This window comes from Saimiri boliviensis, chromosome 11, assembly GCF_048565385.1.
Source record: "Saimiri boliviensis isolate mSaiBol1 chromosome 11, mSaiBol1.pri, whole genome shotgun sequence".
NCBI lineage: Eukaryota > Metazoa > Chordata > Mammalia > Primates > Cebidae > Saimiri > Saimiri boliviensis.
In genome coordinates, this window is record NC_133459.1 from 1,046,977 (window position 1) to 1,062,789 (window position 15,813).

A 15,813-nucleotide genomic window follows, 5' to 3' on the forward strand; every position below is an offset into this window, starting at 1 on the left:
CAAGCAGAAAGCATTGAAGGCAATCAGAAGGAAAACAGCAGACAAGAAAGACCAGCAAAGAGGATCCGACATACACATAAGTGGAGTCTGCAGGGGAAAAACGGGGTTGTTGTTACAGAGTAAAAGCAGACACCCATAATTCAAGGAAGAGTAACGACGTGAAGACAGCTTTAACCCCGACACCGAATAGACTAGCTAATTTCCAGGGAAAGTTATCAGAATGGTCGACCTCAAAACATAACAATACAAAAGGAAGCTGGCCGGTGCTGTGGCTCATGCCTGTAATCCCAGCACTTTCTGGGAGGCCAAGACAGGTGGATCACCTTAGGTTAGGAGTTTGAGACCCGCCTGGGCAACATGGCAAAACCCTGTGTCTACTAAAAATACAAAATTGGCTGGGAGTAGTGGTGTGTGCCAATAACCCCAGCAACTGGGGAGGCTGAGGCAGGAGGATCTTTTGAACCCGGGAGGTAGAGGTTGCAATGAGCTGAGGTCACACCATTGCACTCCAGCCTGGTGACAGAGCCAGACTCCGTCTCAGACAACAACAAAACAAACAAAGACAAAAGGAAACTCGGGCAGCCGGGCAAAAAGCGTCAGCCATTCGTAAGGGAAATGGGGCTGGTATGGATGACTCTGACACAAGAAGACAGAGGAGCCCCCTCTACAAAATCCTGGTGAAAGTCAGTCCTGAGGGCTTGTGCCCAGACAGAGCCTGTTCTGACCGTTCTGAACCTGAAGGGAGCTCAGGACCCACCCCCGCCCCGCGCCCGCTATCCCCGCCCCGCGGGCCTCCCTGTCGGAGCCGGCCTCTCACTCGACGTGGATGAAGTCCTGGAGGTGATCCTCCACGCCCACCAGCTTGCAGTAGTTGATTGTGTAGGTGGTGTTCACCAGCGTGATCTTTTTCTTGTACACTTTGCCAACATCGAAGTCCTGGGGAAAGGCCAAGGCAGCAGCTTCAGAGCGGGTCAGAGGGGCCCGTGTGGTGAGCACCGGGAGGCTTTGTCTCAGGGTAACCACTGGTGAGGGTTTGCCAGCCCAGGAGAGGCTCCCAGGAGACAGTTCCTGAAGATTTTCCCCAGAATCGGGGAGGCCCCTGGGATGCATGAAGAACTGGGTGTGGGAACCTGTCTCGGGAGAGCCTTTGCCACTTGAGGCAGGATGGTCCTTGCTGGGGCCGTGTGGGTGACAGTGAGAGGCAAGGCTCCAACATGGTGGCTCCAGGGTGGGCCCCTGACTCCATGGATGGGCCTGAGCTGGGGTAAAACACCGGAGCTCATGGGCCACTCTGTCTTGCAGAGTTTGTCGGAGGCATCGAGGCACCAACCTCAGCCTCACGTGTCCCCACCCTGCCCCACTACATGCTGTCCCAAGTGGCACAGGCCTTTCGGGGCCACAGCACCCCCATTGCCCAGGATTTACCCTCGGACTGGCATCCAGGCCTCCACAGAGACGGGACCCTCTCCCTCCGCCTCCTCGGAGAGAAGGGCCAGGATTGGCCTGCACCTTCTGAGGAAGCCCCTGGGTTTTCCAGGGTGAAAAAGCAGAAGATGCCAGGGGCGAGGCCGGGGCTCCCTTGCTGACGTGCCCTGCTGCCTGGCCCTGTCGCGGGCTCACCTTGAAGTGGAGGAGCTCTGGCTTGCTGTTGAAGGGGCGTCCTTGGAACTCATGCCCCAATACCACCTGCTTCTGGACCACCCTGCCCCGCAGCCGCGCCACTGTGCGCGCCAAGATGTCCTTGTCCATCTTCGTCCCCCCCACGGGCTTTCGGTCCACGTCCTCCTTGGGCACCTGGGGTCACAGAGACGGAGGCTGGGCTGTCAGCGGCTCCACCTGGGCAGTGCTGGCGGCAGTCCGCAGAGCAGACAGCCCAGCCGCGCCAGCTGCCGGCAGCTGGGAGCTGGGAACAGCCCACGGCCCGGGGAGTTGCTCAGGCAGGCCCCGAGGGACCAACTGACTTTCTGCTCCATTGACAAGGCGGGGAGCCCTCACTTCAACAGGGAAACCAAGCAAAGCAGACCCCTCCGGGTTCAGGCGGGTATCTGGGAAATGACATGGAGCGGGAGCTTTCCAGATGGCTTTTTTTTTTTTTTTTTTTGAGACGGGTCTCGCTCTGCTGCAAGGCTGGAGTGTAGCAGCGTCATCTCGGCTCACTATACTCTCCGCCTCCCAGGTTCAAGTGATTCTCCTGCCTCAGCCTCCTGAGTAGCTGGGACTACAGGCACACGCCACCACCACAGCCGGCTAATTTTTTGTATTTTTAGTACAGACGATGTTTCACCATGTTGGCCAGGATGGTCTCGATCTCTTGACCTCATGATCCGCCCACCTCGGCCTCCCAAAGTGCTGGGATCACAGGTGTGAGCCACCGCGCCAGCCTCCAGGTCGTTAAATCAGGACAACGAAGCAGTTTTCTACAGCGGGCGGTGTCTGCACAAACTTGTCTTTCTCAGGATGAAAAGCCACTTCCCTGGCCAACACCGGCAACCAGGAGAAGCAGAACCGGATCAGAGCCGGAAGCCTCGTGGGCTCTGCCCGGGCCCTGGCTCCGGGCCGCCCCTGCTGGGGACAGCCTCCTCCCTGGCTTCCTGGGGGAGCAGCCAGGGACCTTCCTCTTGTTTGTCTCCCCTGGGGTCCTGAGTGTGCAGGTGGTGGCTCTGGCCGGCCTGTTGTTCACCACCCTGGTGAGCCAGCTTCCCAGAACCAGCAGAACCAGGTGGCTTTGCCCAGACAGCAGAGGTGGCCAGTGCTTGGAGGAACTGGGGGGCGGGCATTGCCCTCCGACATGGGACAGGGCCACAGCCTCGGCCACGCTGCCGCGGGGACTGAGTCTCGCTCTTTCAGAGGCCGCAGGACCCTGGCACCAGATGGGGCATGTTTCTTACACGGGCCGTCACAGTTTGCTCGATTTTCTAGAAAGCTGCTTCTCCAGTAGTGCACAGGGTAGCTCAGAGATTCCCTCAGCCCGGGAGCCCCACGTCCCTCCCCTCACACCGCGGTGGCCCTGCTGCTGTCTGGGAGTTTGGGGTCCCTCCCAGGCTCCGCAAAGGGGGAGAGGCCTGAGTGTGGAGAGGGAGGTGGGGGTGTCGAGCGCTGGAGGGGCAGAGGGAGACGCAGGCACAGCCAGGAGAGGCCTCCAGCAGCTGGTGTGGGTGGGGCGGGCGTGGCGGAGGGGAGCTGCCAACAGAGGCCGGGGGTCCCGCCACTGCAGGTGTCTAAAGGAGCAGGAGCTGGTACCTGGTACGGCTTGTGGTCTTCGTTCCAAAGCCCAGAGATCTCGGGCTCAGCTAACGTTTCCTCCTCAGCGTCCGGGGGGTCTGTCTGCATGAAGTCGCTGGAGACGACGTCCACCAACCGGGAGGCCCCGGGGCCTGCAGCCGCCTCGCAGTCCTGCGGTCGGGAGGGGAATGCCGCGAAGACCCGCTCAGGTCAGAGAACAGGGAAGAGAAGCCCGCGCCGCCCCCGCCCGTGCTGCAGCCCACCCTGCTCTCCCGAGTCGTGTACTCTGCACGGAGACAGTGGTGCACGTGGGTTGGTGACTTTTTCTACTTGAAATGTAAGTATTTTAATACATTATGAAATAGTTTTCCACGATGCTCAGAAGAGTCTGCAGAATATTTCCTTTGGTAGGAAAACGTTCTGATTGATGGGCTGGAACCCTTGGCGTCGACCTCAGGCACTCATCGTTCTCATTTTTGCTGATATAAACCATGCCCAGGACAAGCCCCCAAGCTTGTCGGGGTGGTCTCCTGGGAATGAGTTTGGGGACTGGGCCTAGCCTGTCTGCCAGAGAAAGGAGCACTGAGCCGGGGGACAGGGCTCTTCCTCCTGGGGGACCATCCTATGGAGCCACAGACAGGAGGTTTGGACGGGGCCAGTGTGTTGCTGTCGACTGACCAGGACCTGTGCAGCGGGACTTATGGTGTTGCAGAGAATCCCCTGGGAGCAGCTCACAGGTGGGGGCGGGCAGGAGAGCCTTCCCTGGAGTGAGGAGGGGCCTCTACTCCCAGCAGAGGACTCGGCAGGTGCAAAGGCCACAGTGTGAGACAGGCAGTGAGGGGTGGATGGGGCAGAGGCTCAGCCTGGGTCCTGGGAAGTTGGGGAGCAGGAAAGGATCTTCTCTGGTGCTGGGAGGGGCACCACAGAGACCCTGCAGAGGCCAAAGCTGAGGGGGGCCGAGGCTGCTGTTTCCCAGCAGGGAGTCTGTCAGGGCAGTGACCTTGACCTTCGGGGTTTGGGGTACACAAGGGCAAAGTGGCAGCACTTGGCCAGGCTCAGGAAAGGGCCATCGTCCATCCCCACCCCACACCTTGAGGAAAACGTAAATGAATGTACATTCCCCCAACTGAAGGCAGTTGCCTGCAGCAGTGTACAGGAAGCAGGCCCTGCAAGTGAGTGAAGGAATGAGTCAGGGAATGAGTGAGTGAGTGACAGAGGGAGTGAGTGAGTGAGTGAGGGAATGAGTGAGTGAGTGAGGGAGTGAGTGAGAGAGGGAGTGAGGGAGGGAGTGAGTGAGTGAGGGAGTGAGTGAGTGAGGGAGCGAGTGAATGAGTGAGGGAATGAGTGAGTGAGTGAGGGAGGGAGTGAGTGAGGGAGGGAGTGAGGGAATGAGTGAGGGAGTGAGGGAGGGAATGAGAGAGTGAGGGAATGAGCGAGGGAATGAGTGAGTGAGGGAATGAGTGAGGGAGTGAGTGAGTGAGTGAGGGAGTGAATGAGTGAGTGAGGGAGGGAGTGAGTAAGAGAAGGAGTGAGGGAATGAGTGAGGGAGTAAGTGAGGGAGGGAATGAGAGAGTGAGGGAATGAGCGAGGGAATGAGCGAGTGAGGGAATGAGTGAGGGAGGGAGGGAGGGAATGAGTGAGTGAGGGAGGGAGGGAGTGAGAGAGGGAGTGAGGGAATGAGTGAGGGAGTAAGTGAGGGAGGGAATGAGAGAGTGAGGGAATGAGCGAGGGAATGAGTGAGTGAGGGAATGAGTGAGTGAGGGAGTGAGTGAGTGAGTGAGGGAGTGAGGGAGGGAGTGAGTGAGGGAATGAGTGAGTGAGTGAGGGAGTGAGAGAGTGAGTGAGGGAGTGAGAGAGGGAGTGAGTGAGTGAGGGAATGAGTGAGGTGAGGGAGGGAGTGAGTGAGTGAGGGAGTGAGGGAGTGAGTGAGGGAGTGAGTGAGTGAGGGAGTGAGTGAGGGAGGGAGTGAGGGAGGGAGTGAGGGAATGAGTGAGGGAGTGAGTGAGGGAGGGAATGAGAGAGTGAGGGAATGAGCGAGTGAGGGAATGAGTGAGTGAGGGAATGAGTGAGTGAGGGAGTGAGTGAGGGAGTGAGTGAGTGAGTAAGGGAGTGAGGGAATGAGTGAGGGAGTGAGTGAGTGAGGGAGGGAGTGAGTGAAGGAATGAGTGAGGGAGTGAGTGAGGGAATGAGTGAGTGAGTGAGGGAGTGAGGGAATGAGTGAGGGAGTGAGTGAGTGAGGGAGGGAGTGAGTGAGTGAAGGAATGAGTGAGGGAGTGAGTGAGGGAATGAGTGAGTGAGTGAGGGAGTGAGTGAGTGAGGGAGTGAGGGAATGAGTGAGTGAGGGAGTGAGTGAGTGAGGGAGTGAGTGGGAGTGAGTGAGTGAGGGAGTGAGTGAGTGAGTAAGGGAGTGAGGGAATGAGTAAGGGAATGAGGGAGTGAGGGAGTGAGGGAGGGAGTGAGTGAGGGAATGAGTGAGGGAGTGAGTGAGTGAGGGAATGAGTGAGTGAGTGAGTGAGGGAGTGAGTGAGGAGTGAGGGAGTGAGGGAGTGAAGGTGAGGAGAGGGGAGTGAGTGAGGGAGTGAGGGAATGAGTGAGTGAGGGAATGAGTAAGTGAGGGAATGAGTGAGTGAAATGAGTGAGTGAATGAATGAGAAAATGTGTGAGTGAGTGAGGGAATGAGGGAGGGAGTGAGCGAATGAGTGAGTGAGTGAGGGAATGAGTGAGTGAGTGAGGGAGTGAGGGAATGAGTGAGGGATTGAGTGAGAGAGGGAGTGAGTGAGGAAACTGAGGTGAGGGAATGAGTGAGTGAGTGAGGGAGGGAGGGAATGAGAGAGTGAGGGAATGAATGAGTGAGGGAATGAGTGAGTGAGGGATGAGTGAGTGAGGGAATGAGTGAGTGAATGAGTGAGTGAATGAATGAGAAAAATGTGTGAGTGAGTGATGGAATGCGTGAGGGAGTGAGTGAGGGAATGAGTGAGTGAGTGAGGGAGGGAGTGAGTGAGGGAATGAGTGAGTGAGTGAGGGAGTGAGAGAGTGAGTGAGGGAGTGAGTGAGGGAGGGAGTGAGTGAGGGAGGGAGGGAGTGAGGGAGTGAGTGAGTGAGTGAGAGAGTGAGTGAGGGAGGAGTGAGGGAGGGAGGGAGTGAGGGAGTGAGGGAGTGAGGGAGGGAGTGAGGGAGGGAGGGAGGGAATGAGTGAGGGAGTGAGTGAGGGAGGGAATGAGAGAGTGAGGGAATGAGTGAGTGAATGAGTGAGTGAATGAATGAGAAAATGTGTGAGTGAGTGATGGAATGCGTGAGGGAGTGAGTGAGGGAATGAGTGAGTGGTGAGGGAGGGAGTGAGTGAGGGAATGAGTGAGTGAGTGAGGGAGTGAGAGAGTGAGTGAGGGAGTGAGAGAGTGAGTGAGTGAGTGAGGGAAGAGTGAGTGAGGGAGTGAGTGAGTGAGAGAGTGAGTGAGGGAGGGAGTGAGTGAGGGGAGGGAGGGAGTGAGGGAGTGAGGGAGTGAGGGAGGGAGTGAGGGAGGGAGGGAGGGAATGAGTGAGAGAGTGAGTGAGGGAGGGAGTGAGTGAGGGAGGGAGGGAGTGAGGGAGTGAGGGAGTGAGGGAGGGAGTGAGGGAGGGAGGGAGGGAATGAGTGAGGGAGTGAGTGAGGGAGGGAATGAGAGAGTGAGGGAATGAGTGAGGGAGTGAGTGAGTGAGTGAGGGAGTGAGTGAGTAAGGGAGTGAGGGAATGAGTGAGGGAGTGAGTGAGTGAGGGAGTGAGTGAGTGAGTGAAGGAATGAGTGAGGGAGTGAGGGAATGAGTGAGTGAGTGAGGGAGTGAGTGAGTGAGGGAATGAGTGAGCAAGGGAATGAGTGAGTGAGGGAATGAGTGAGGGAGTGAGGGAATGAGTGAGTGAGTGAGGGAGGGAATTAGTGAGTGAATGAGTGAGTGAGGAAATGAGTGAGGGAATGAGGGAGTGAGGGAATGAGTGAGTGAGTGAGGGAATGAGTGAGAGAGGGACTGAGTGAATGAATTAATGAGTCAGTGAATGAGGGAGTGAGTGAGGGAATGAGTGAGTCAATGAGTGATCGAGTGAGGGAATGAGTGAGTTAGTGAGGGAGTGAGGGAGGGAGGGAATGAGTGAGTGAGGGAGGGAATGAGTGAGTGAGGGACTGAGTGAATGAATTAATGAGTCAGTGAATGAGGGAGTGAGTGACGGAACGAGTGACTGAGTGACGGGAAAGCTGTCCCCGGGTGCTATCAGGAGTCTTTGCAGCGGGGTGATCCCAGGCGTGCGTTCTGAACGCCGCGCCCCTCTCCCTGGCAGGTGGCTCTCTACAGGGCCAGGCAGGGTGCCCCCCGCCTGGTCAGCAGCAGCACTGCCGAGGTGACGCGGGGCCTGGTGGGGGCACTGAGACTCGGAGGACACCGGGCCCCTGCTGGGGATGCTGCGGCCGTGGGTCTCCCTCGTGCAGTGGGTCTGTGGTGGGTCTTGCCCCCTTTCCCCTGAGCTGAGTGGCCGCCACTCCGGGGCTGGCTGTGGTGCTGAGGTCCTGAGAGGACGCCTCCCACACCCGCGCCCTGAGGCCGCACCTCCCTCCGCAGGTGCGCGGCTGCAGCCCACGGCAGGCGTCGTGCTCACCAGTGTGTCCGTGTTGGCTGGGGCTGTGGTCTTCTCGCACAAGTCAGAGACGTATTTCCAGGTCTTGTCCCTCAGGGTCGGCTGGCGCGTGGCACTGGAGTGGGGACGCCGTTTCTTCCTCTTCTCCTCCTCGGCCTCTTCTTTCAGAATTTGACTGATGATCTCCTGCTTCCTGAGCTTCTGCTCCTCCTCGAAGGCCCTACGCGGAGTCACTTCTCAGACGCGTGTGAGAGGCCCCCCGCCTGCATCTTGCCCAGGTGAGATGGCACTCGGCAGCCCCTCCCTAGCACCTTCCTGGGGTCTCCGGTCCTCCCCAGCAGGGCTAGTGGGGTGGGAACTTCCTGGTCCTGGGGTGAACGCAAGTTCCAGTGGGGAGCAGATGGGCAGAGGCCAGAGCAGAGGATCCAGGCTTAAACCCCAGCTCAGCCCAGCCCTGCCCCGCCCTGCCCGCCTTAGCAGCCCAGTCCCCAAGCAGCCTTGGCTGCCCCCAGGGATTCTCCCCAGCCCTTGTTTCTAGGCTGGCATGGGGCTGCCACCGAGGGTGGCACCAGGCTGAGGACACTCATCCACTCCCTGCAGCCGCACCTCCTGGGTGCCTCCTACATGCCAGGCCTGCACCAGGCTAAGGGACGTGTAGGTGGTGGAGCCGCTGCCAGGACCCCCTCCCAGGTGGGCAGGCTGATGGGTGGTGAAAACCCCAATCATGACTGGGGGGTGGAGAGGATGCCCTCAGGGCTCTGTGGCACCCAGAGGAGGACGCCTCGCCCAGAGAAAGGGCCAGGAGCCCTGCCCAGGCAGATCTGAAGCAGTGATTGGCCAGAGCCGTGCATGGGGGGCTGGGATGGGAAGAAGGGGCCAGGTTCCTGGGATGAGAGCAGCTTCTGGCAAAGCCTGGGACAGGGTGTGTCTGCATGGGGGTCACCAGGGAGCGTTATGGGCAGGGCTGGGAAAGGCGACACTGAGTGGGAGGGAGGGGACTTGCAGGAACCCAGCCGGAGGGTCTGGATCTCAGGGAGCCCTTCCCACAGTGGGGCCTGACAGTGGGGGTCCGAGAGGGCAGCACGGGCCCTGGTTTGGGGGAGACCAGAGAGTGAAGCCAGAAGCAGTGTCATGGCGGGAGGGTGGCCAGAGGGGCCGGAGGGGGCCCAAGGCAGTGGCACCAGGAAAGCAGGTGGACGGCCCCAGACAGTGAGTGAGGAAGGCTCAGCAGCTCCAGGTTCCCTGGAGGGGCCTGGAAATGTCCCCAAGCTGGGGCCCTGGTGCTCCCTGGAGACTTCTGGGTGGGCTGGGAAAGGGCCTGCCAGTCCCTTCTCCTGAGAAGTCGGGACAGGAGGTACGAACTCTCAAGAGGGGCCAGGGTTTCAGAGTCCAGGAGGGGAGAAGCGTGGACTAGGGTAGGGGCAGGCCTGGCCAGGCAGGGCAAGGGTGGCAGCCTGGGGCCCCGTTCCCATTCCCCACAGCTGCCTGAGTGGGGGCCCTGGGAGAAGGCACAGCTTTGCTCATTGTGAGGCCCCTTGGCCCTCCCTGCTCCCACTGACTGGGTGGGCACCTCCCAGCGGCACCTCTCCACCACCCTCACCGCTTCTGGGCCTCCAGCTCCTGGTGACGGCGCTGGTGGACAAGGTGCCTGAACGCATCACCGCCCTGAGCCAGAATTGCCCTCTTCTCAGCCTGGGCCCTCTGCTCTGCCAGCTCTGCCTTGGCACGGCCCCATGCGTGGAACTTCCGCAGCGTGTCCTTGGAAATAGAAAGTATGGAGGTGACAGCGCCTGCACACGCGGACACATGCCCATGCTCACCTGCACACCTGCACACTGTGCACACACACATGCTAACACTTGCACATCTGCACACACACGCACGTGCGCCCATGCACAGCTGCTCACACATGCACACGCTAAATCCTGCACACCTGCATACACACGCACACACTGACAGGCACACACGTGCACATGCACATGCTCACAGATGCACACCGGCATACACACGCACACACACGTGCACCCGCACATATGCACATGTGCGCGCGCGCACACACACACACACACACGTTGGGCCTTTCCTTTGAACAGGTGTCCTTAATCAAATGTCAATGCCTGTAGATGCCATGGGAGACAGCTGGCAAACTGCACATCCCGAGCATGGGGCTGTGGCTGTCGCTGCACGTCACCTGCTTGCCTTTGCTCACCTCTGAGCCTTTGCAGGTGCTGTTCCCATTCTTCCCTCCATTTTCCTGGCCTGGACCCCCAGCCTTGGCCCCAGGGTATGGCCTCGAGGTGCCCAGGCCCTCCATGTGCCTTGTGGGAATGTCATTCTGCACCCACAAGACCAGGCCCCATGAGAGCAGGGCTGGGCTGCCCGCTGCTGCCTGACGCTGGCACCTGGCCCTGAGCCACATCGAACTCGAGGGCAAATCTGTGGCACAGGCTCAGGAAACCTCCAGGGGCCCCCAAGAGTGCAGGTCAGCCCTGGATGCCCAGGGTCATGGGCCTGGCTCCCAACGAGCAGGACCCCAGGGACGGACACGTCAGGGAGCCTCGGGAGAGGCTGGGGGGGGCCGCGGGGCCTACCCGGCTGGCGGAGATGCTGCCCTTCAGCGCCACCACCGCGTCCATGCGTCGCCTCAGGTGCTCCTGGCACTCCAGCTCCTCCTGCTTCTCTTGCTCCCGGATTCTGAAGAAGGACATTGAACATTTTTTGAGGCGGTCTAGCTCTGTCATTCAGGCTGGAGTGCAGTGATGTGATCACAGTTCTCTGCAGCCTCCGCCTCCCAGGCTCAAGCGATCCTTCCGTCTCAGCCTCCCAAAGCGCTGGGATCACAGGCGTGGGCCACCACAGCTGGCCACGTTTTTAACGGAGGAAGTGACATAGTGATGCTGTGTGGGGTGTGATGATAGGAGCCTTGGTGCTGCCATTTCCATCACGAACATAATCAACGGTGATAACACAAGAGCTGGGACGGGCAGAGGTGCCGCTGCGGAAGGCCAGGCCGCCAGGACCCGGCGGGAACACGCCCAGGCGTCTCACTGTCCTCTTCGGCAAAGAAACCGCAACTCCGCACTAAAAATACAGATTTCCTGGTTTTGGATGATAAGGTGGTGATTTAGTAATAAAATCAGGGGGCCAGGCGTGGTAGCTCACACCTGCAATCCCAGCACTTTGGGAGGCTGAGGCAGGTGGATCAGCTGAGGTCAGGAGTTCAAGACCAGCATGGCCCACATGGTGAAACCCCATCTCTACTAAAAATACAAAAATTAGCTGGATGTGGTGGTGCGCGCCTGTCATCCTAGCTGTGGGTAACACCCCCCCTCCATGGGCATGGAGGAAGGAGAGCTGGCAGACCCCAGGCACAGTTAGTGCCGGAGGCATAACTCACTGTTTACTTATGTCTAGCTTATATATATAATCATACTTAGTCCCATGTAACCTTTCTATATAATCATATAACTCACTACTTCCTATATAGTAGCTTATATATATAATTTTACTTAGTCCCATATAATCTTTCTATATAATCATATGGGTATTGTAGTCAGAGCTGTACTGACACATTTAGTGCCGATTTATAGAATCCTCCTATATAACCATATCGTCGTCTGTAGTAGGAGGAATGCCCAGAGCAGTCCCAGAGCAGAAGCAGTACATGGGAAAACAGCCAGACCAGGACGAGGACCAAAGACCCAGGCGGCGGCGGCCCCGCCTGAAAGGGCACACGCTGTACGGCAGGCTTGGAGCAGGAGCCTCTCCTCCTGAGAAAGGAGCTGTAGCACCTTGCATCCAGTTCCTGTGGAAAGTCGGCCTCAGGCCTGAGATCCTGGAAGTAACGGAGGGAGAAGAACCCTCTGGTGTGACCAGTCACGGCGGCCGGACACCCTGTCAGTCTTTTCTCGCTTCTGTGCTAGCTCAAATCATCCTCCCATAAATACCTTAGAGAAGAGCGCACGTCTGTCAGCCCCCACTGCACTGGCTTACAGCATCCTTCTATTGGAAACCCTCTGAAGCCTCCAGCCCCCAGGTAAGAAGTGTCGCGCACGACACCTGCTGCACACAGCCCACCTCCTTGCCTCGGTGACCTAATGGGGGTGGATCCCTTTTCTGTACACGACCCTCTACTACTGCACACAGCACGGCCCCCTACTGCGCACGGCCCACCTCTCTGCCCAGGTGACATAATGGGGTGGCCCCCTCGCTTGTGACTCACGTGATTATGTATGCCCTGTTACTGAGCTTGTAGATGACGACCTTGCTTACGACCCTTATCCCTGCTTGTACCTAATAAATACAGATGCTTCTGGGCATTCGGGGCCTCGCCTGTCTCTGCTCACAGGTGGCCTGGCCCCCGAGTCCAGATGCTCTTCCCCAGTTCTTCAGTGTCTTGTCTCTTTACTTCTTCGATCCTGCACCTCAGCACAGCATAAGGGACACCCCACGACCCCGTGGGGCCAGCAGCCCTACGCTAGCTACTGGGGAGGCTGAGGCAGGAGAGCCTGGGAGGCGGAGCAGTGAGCTGAGATCGCGCCACTGCGTTCCAGTCTGGGCGACAGAGCAAAACTCCGTCTCAAAATAAGAATAATGAAATCAGGGAATTTCAAGACAAGAGCAAGTGCCTCGAATTCCTGGGTTTCTCCCTCCGGGCACTGAAGGGAGGGACGATGCCGGGAGAGGAAGCCCTACCTTCCCAGGGAGGCCTTCAGGAACCGCACGGCCACGCTGTGGTTCTTCCGGGCGCCCTCCAGCAGCTTCTGGTGCCGGAGCCCGTGCTCCTTCTGGGTGTGCAGGGACTTTCTGTGGGGCCGCGGGGCAGTCAGAGGGAAAGTCAGCATCGCACAGGCCGCCCGCCCCCAGGCCCGGCGCAGCCGGAGCACATGTCCGAGACGCTGCGGGCCCTGCTCAGCCACGCCGCGCAGCCTCCCTTGGGAGGAGCGAGGGTCCCTGGAGAGCTGGTGCTGTGGGCCACACAGATGTCAGACTCTCCACACCACTGGGGTTCCAGCGCCAGGGAGCCACCAAAGGCAAGATTTGGTCTGGGCTGGGCGGGGGTCTGGGAGGAGGACGGGGCAGGGGCAGCCGGCTGTGGGGAGGGAGGAGCAGGGGCTGCGGACCTTGTGAATGTCTGCAGCCCGGGCCTGGATTCCACAGGGGTTTGTGGCCTGGGCAGCTGAAGGGACGGAATGAGATGAGGGACGGGATGGAGGCCGGAGGGGTCCCGAGGAGAGAGGCTCAGGGCAGGCTGGGACAGCTGGCTTGATGGCCTGTGGACTGGCCTGGTAGGCGGCTGGGTCCTGGCTGCACAGGGGATGTGTGGGGAACGGGCCTGAGTGCTCCACGGCCGGGGTGGGGCTGGGGGAGGGGTGCAAAGGAGCAGCCAGAGGTGGGACGGAGCCCAGAGAATGGCCTGGCTGGGAAGAGGGTGGGGCTGCAGGAGGGAAAGGAGAGGGGCAGTCTCACTGGAGCACGGCTTTTGTGGCCAGCTTTAGTGGCTGGCTTTGGTGGCCAGCTTTGGTGACTGTATGGTGGCCGTGGCATCTCAGGAGGGCTGGGGCTCTGGGCAGGTACACGGGGGTGCCTAACACCTGGGAGGGACTCAAGGGCCTGGCAGAGGAGCAAGCTGGGAGGAGGCAGGGAGGGGTAGAGGTGGAGCCAGGCAGATGTGGAGGGCGAGGCTGGTTCTGGAGACCCCTGGGGAGAAGGCGGAGCGGCTGGCAGGAGCTGGGGGGCACGGGCAGGCCTGGGTGCCACTTACCGGACCCTCAGCAGATGGTTCCGCTCTACCTTCCCCAGGGCCTCCTGCTCCCTGCAGAGCCGCTCAGCCGCGTGGACCTGGAGCCGCCGCCCCGCAGCCTCTGCCTCCTCGTGGTTGGCCGTCCGGAAAGCCTCCAGCCGCCCCTCCTGGATCTCGATGTGCCACATGGTGTTCCTTTGGACAAGAGGTAAAGGGGCTGGAGTCGGGCCTGGGGCCATCTGGGGGGTCCCGGCACCAAGTGCTGACAAATCCTCCAGGCGGACGTTGGACACCACGGACAGGTCAGCTCCCTCCTCCAGGGGTCCTCTCCACCCCGAGTCATCCAGACGCCGAGGCCCGCCTTGCCCACCTTCAACCTCAGGACAATCACCACGGGTTCATTCCAACCCGGCTGGAGCTGGGCCTGCCCTCCCGCGTGCTGCCGCCAGCCTGAGGCCTCGTCTGTTGGCTGCAGTGGGCCTGGGGTGGGCCCTGCCCAGCCTGAGAAAGCCTTAGGGAAGGGACAGCCGTGACTCTGTGGCTGGGCTGGACGATCCCCGGTACGAACTGACCAGCACCCAAGCCCACGCCTCAGTCTTCAAACGTGCCCGGGGTGGGGGCCGTGGAGTGTGGAGTCAGCCAGCTGTGCCCAGGGACACGTGTGCTGGGCTGTGAGTGTGGCGTCTGTGGTGGCTGCAGATGACACAGCGCCCCTTGGTTCCTGGCACAACTCAGGGAAATTTCTGGTGAATCTTTAGTTGGAGGAGGGCCTGCACAGAGCGGGCTCAGGCCGGGAAGTTTCCTTCTTAGGGTGTGGACGGTGTCCTTCTATGAGTGGCCAGGTGGGAGCACGCAGCCGCTGGGGAGGCGGCCTGGACAGAGCCGCCTGGCGGGCAGATGTGAGGAACCGCTCCTGGAGACGTGCCAAACATTCCCCCACGAGATGCTCAGGCCGGGGCTGGCCACGCGAGGACCAGAACCCCTGGACAAGGTCAGACGCAGGAGTGTGGCCGGCACCCTCCCGGATTCTGAGAGTCCATACGACGTGGGCTGCAGGCCTTTCCCAGACACCCCGACCATGCTATAGGGACATGTCCACTTCCTCTTTCGTGAGAAGCTTTTTGTGGGGGGCTGAGCCCAGTCCCTCTCCTGCTGCAAGGCCGCGGCACGGGCTGCAGCGCCTTGGCCCTGCTTGAATTAAAGTCTGCTTTACATCTGTTTAAAAAGATGATGACTATACGTTGAATTGAGAACGCCACGGTTTTCTCTTTCAACGCGTTCATGTTAAGAATTTCTAACGTTGAGCCTTTTTTGGGGCTCCTGGGATATAAACTCCAACTTGGCAAGCGAGGTGTGTGTGCGTGCCTCGCGCATGGCTGGATTTCAGTTTTAATGTTTTCTTCAGGGTTTTCTTAATGATTTCCTGAGACCAGCCCTACTTCCGCTGCTCACACCGCCCTCTGGGTCTCAGCATCCAGGTTGCATCACTGTTTTTTAGAATCCGGGCGCACTGTGTTCTTTGTTGGGGTCATTTTAAGTAATTAGCTTGTTTCGAGTGGTCACGGGTCACTTGCGTGCCGCCATGTGGCGCGTTCACCTCGCCCGAGGCAGGGGGACTGCATGGCGCCTCCGCGTGCGGGGATATTTCTATTCCTCTTGCTCGTGATTCATGAAATTCTCTAACCTGAGGATGCGTGCTTCCCTGAGTGCTGGAAAGTGCTCAGTCACTGTTCTACTGAACGTCGCGTCCCCGGCCAGCGGGCTCTCCAGCGCTCGAGGGGCCACGTGAGCTCACAGCTCGTGCTCTCTTAGGTAAGACGCGGGCCCCGTCCCCAGCGCTGTCAACGCCCGTTCCTGCTACTATAACAAAATGCCTGGGACTGAGTCTTGGCCATCAACAGAAAGTCATTCCTCACAGGTATGCAGGCCAGGAAGTCCAAGATCAAGGTGCCAGTAGGTTCCATGTCCTGTGAAAGCCCGGTCCTCAAAGGCGGCTCCTCATCTGTGTCCTCACGTGCCAGGAGGACAGAAGGCTCCCTCAGGCCCTTTCACCAGGCACTTGACCCCTCCACAAGGGCGGCGCCCCCATGGCCACGTCTCCCAGAGCGCCCACCTCCTCAGGCCGTCGCCTCCAGGGCAGATTAGGTCTGGACGAGCGTCCCCTGCATTGCGTGTTGGACTGCAGCCCCAGTGTTGGAAGTGGGCCTGGTGGGAGGTGTTGGGGTTGTGGGGGCAGCTCCCTCATAAA

The 15,813-nt window shown here is 59.4% G+C and overlaps 1 protein-coding gene across 1 annotated transcript in view; it reads right to left on the minus strand.

Moving 5' to 3' along the window:
* CFAP74 (cilia and flagella associated protein 74) overlaps positions 1 to 15,813 on the minus strand; it is an 84,678-nt gene that overhangs the window by 39,473 nt on the left and 29,392 nt on the right. Inside the window, exons 7-14 of the mRNA XM_010350338.3 lie at positions 13,587 to 13,760; positions 12,518 to 12,628; positions 10,414 to 10,516; positions 9,423 to 9,580; positions 7,844 to 8,042; positions 3,241 to 3,393; positions 1,621 to 1,794; positions 818 to 936 (exon numbers count right to left, since the gene is read on the minus strand). Coding sequence (XP_010348640.3) covers positions 818 to 936; positions 1,621 to 1,794; positions 3,241 to 3,393; positions 7,844 to 8,042; positions 9,423 to 9,580; positions 10,414 to 10,516; positions 12,518 to 12,628; positions 13,587 to 13,760 — 1,191 coding nt within the window. The remainder of the gene's footprint in view (positions 1 to 817; positions 937 to 1,620; positions 1,795 to 3,240; positions 3,394 to 7,843; positions 8,043 to 9,422; positions 9,581 to 10,413; positions 10,517 to 12,517; positions 12,629 to 13,586; positions 13,761 to 15,813) is intronic.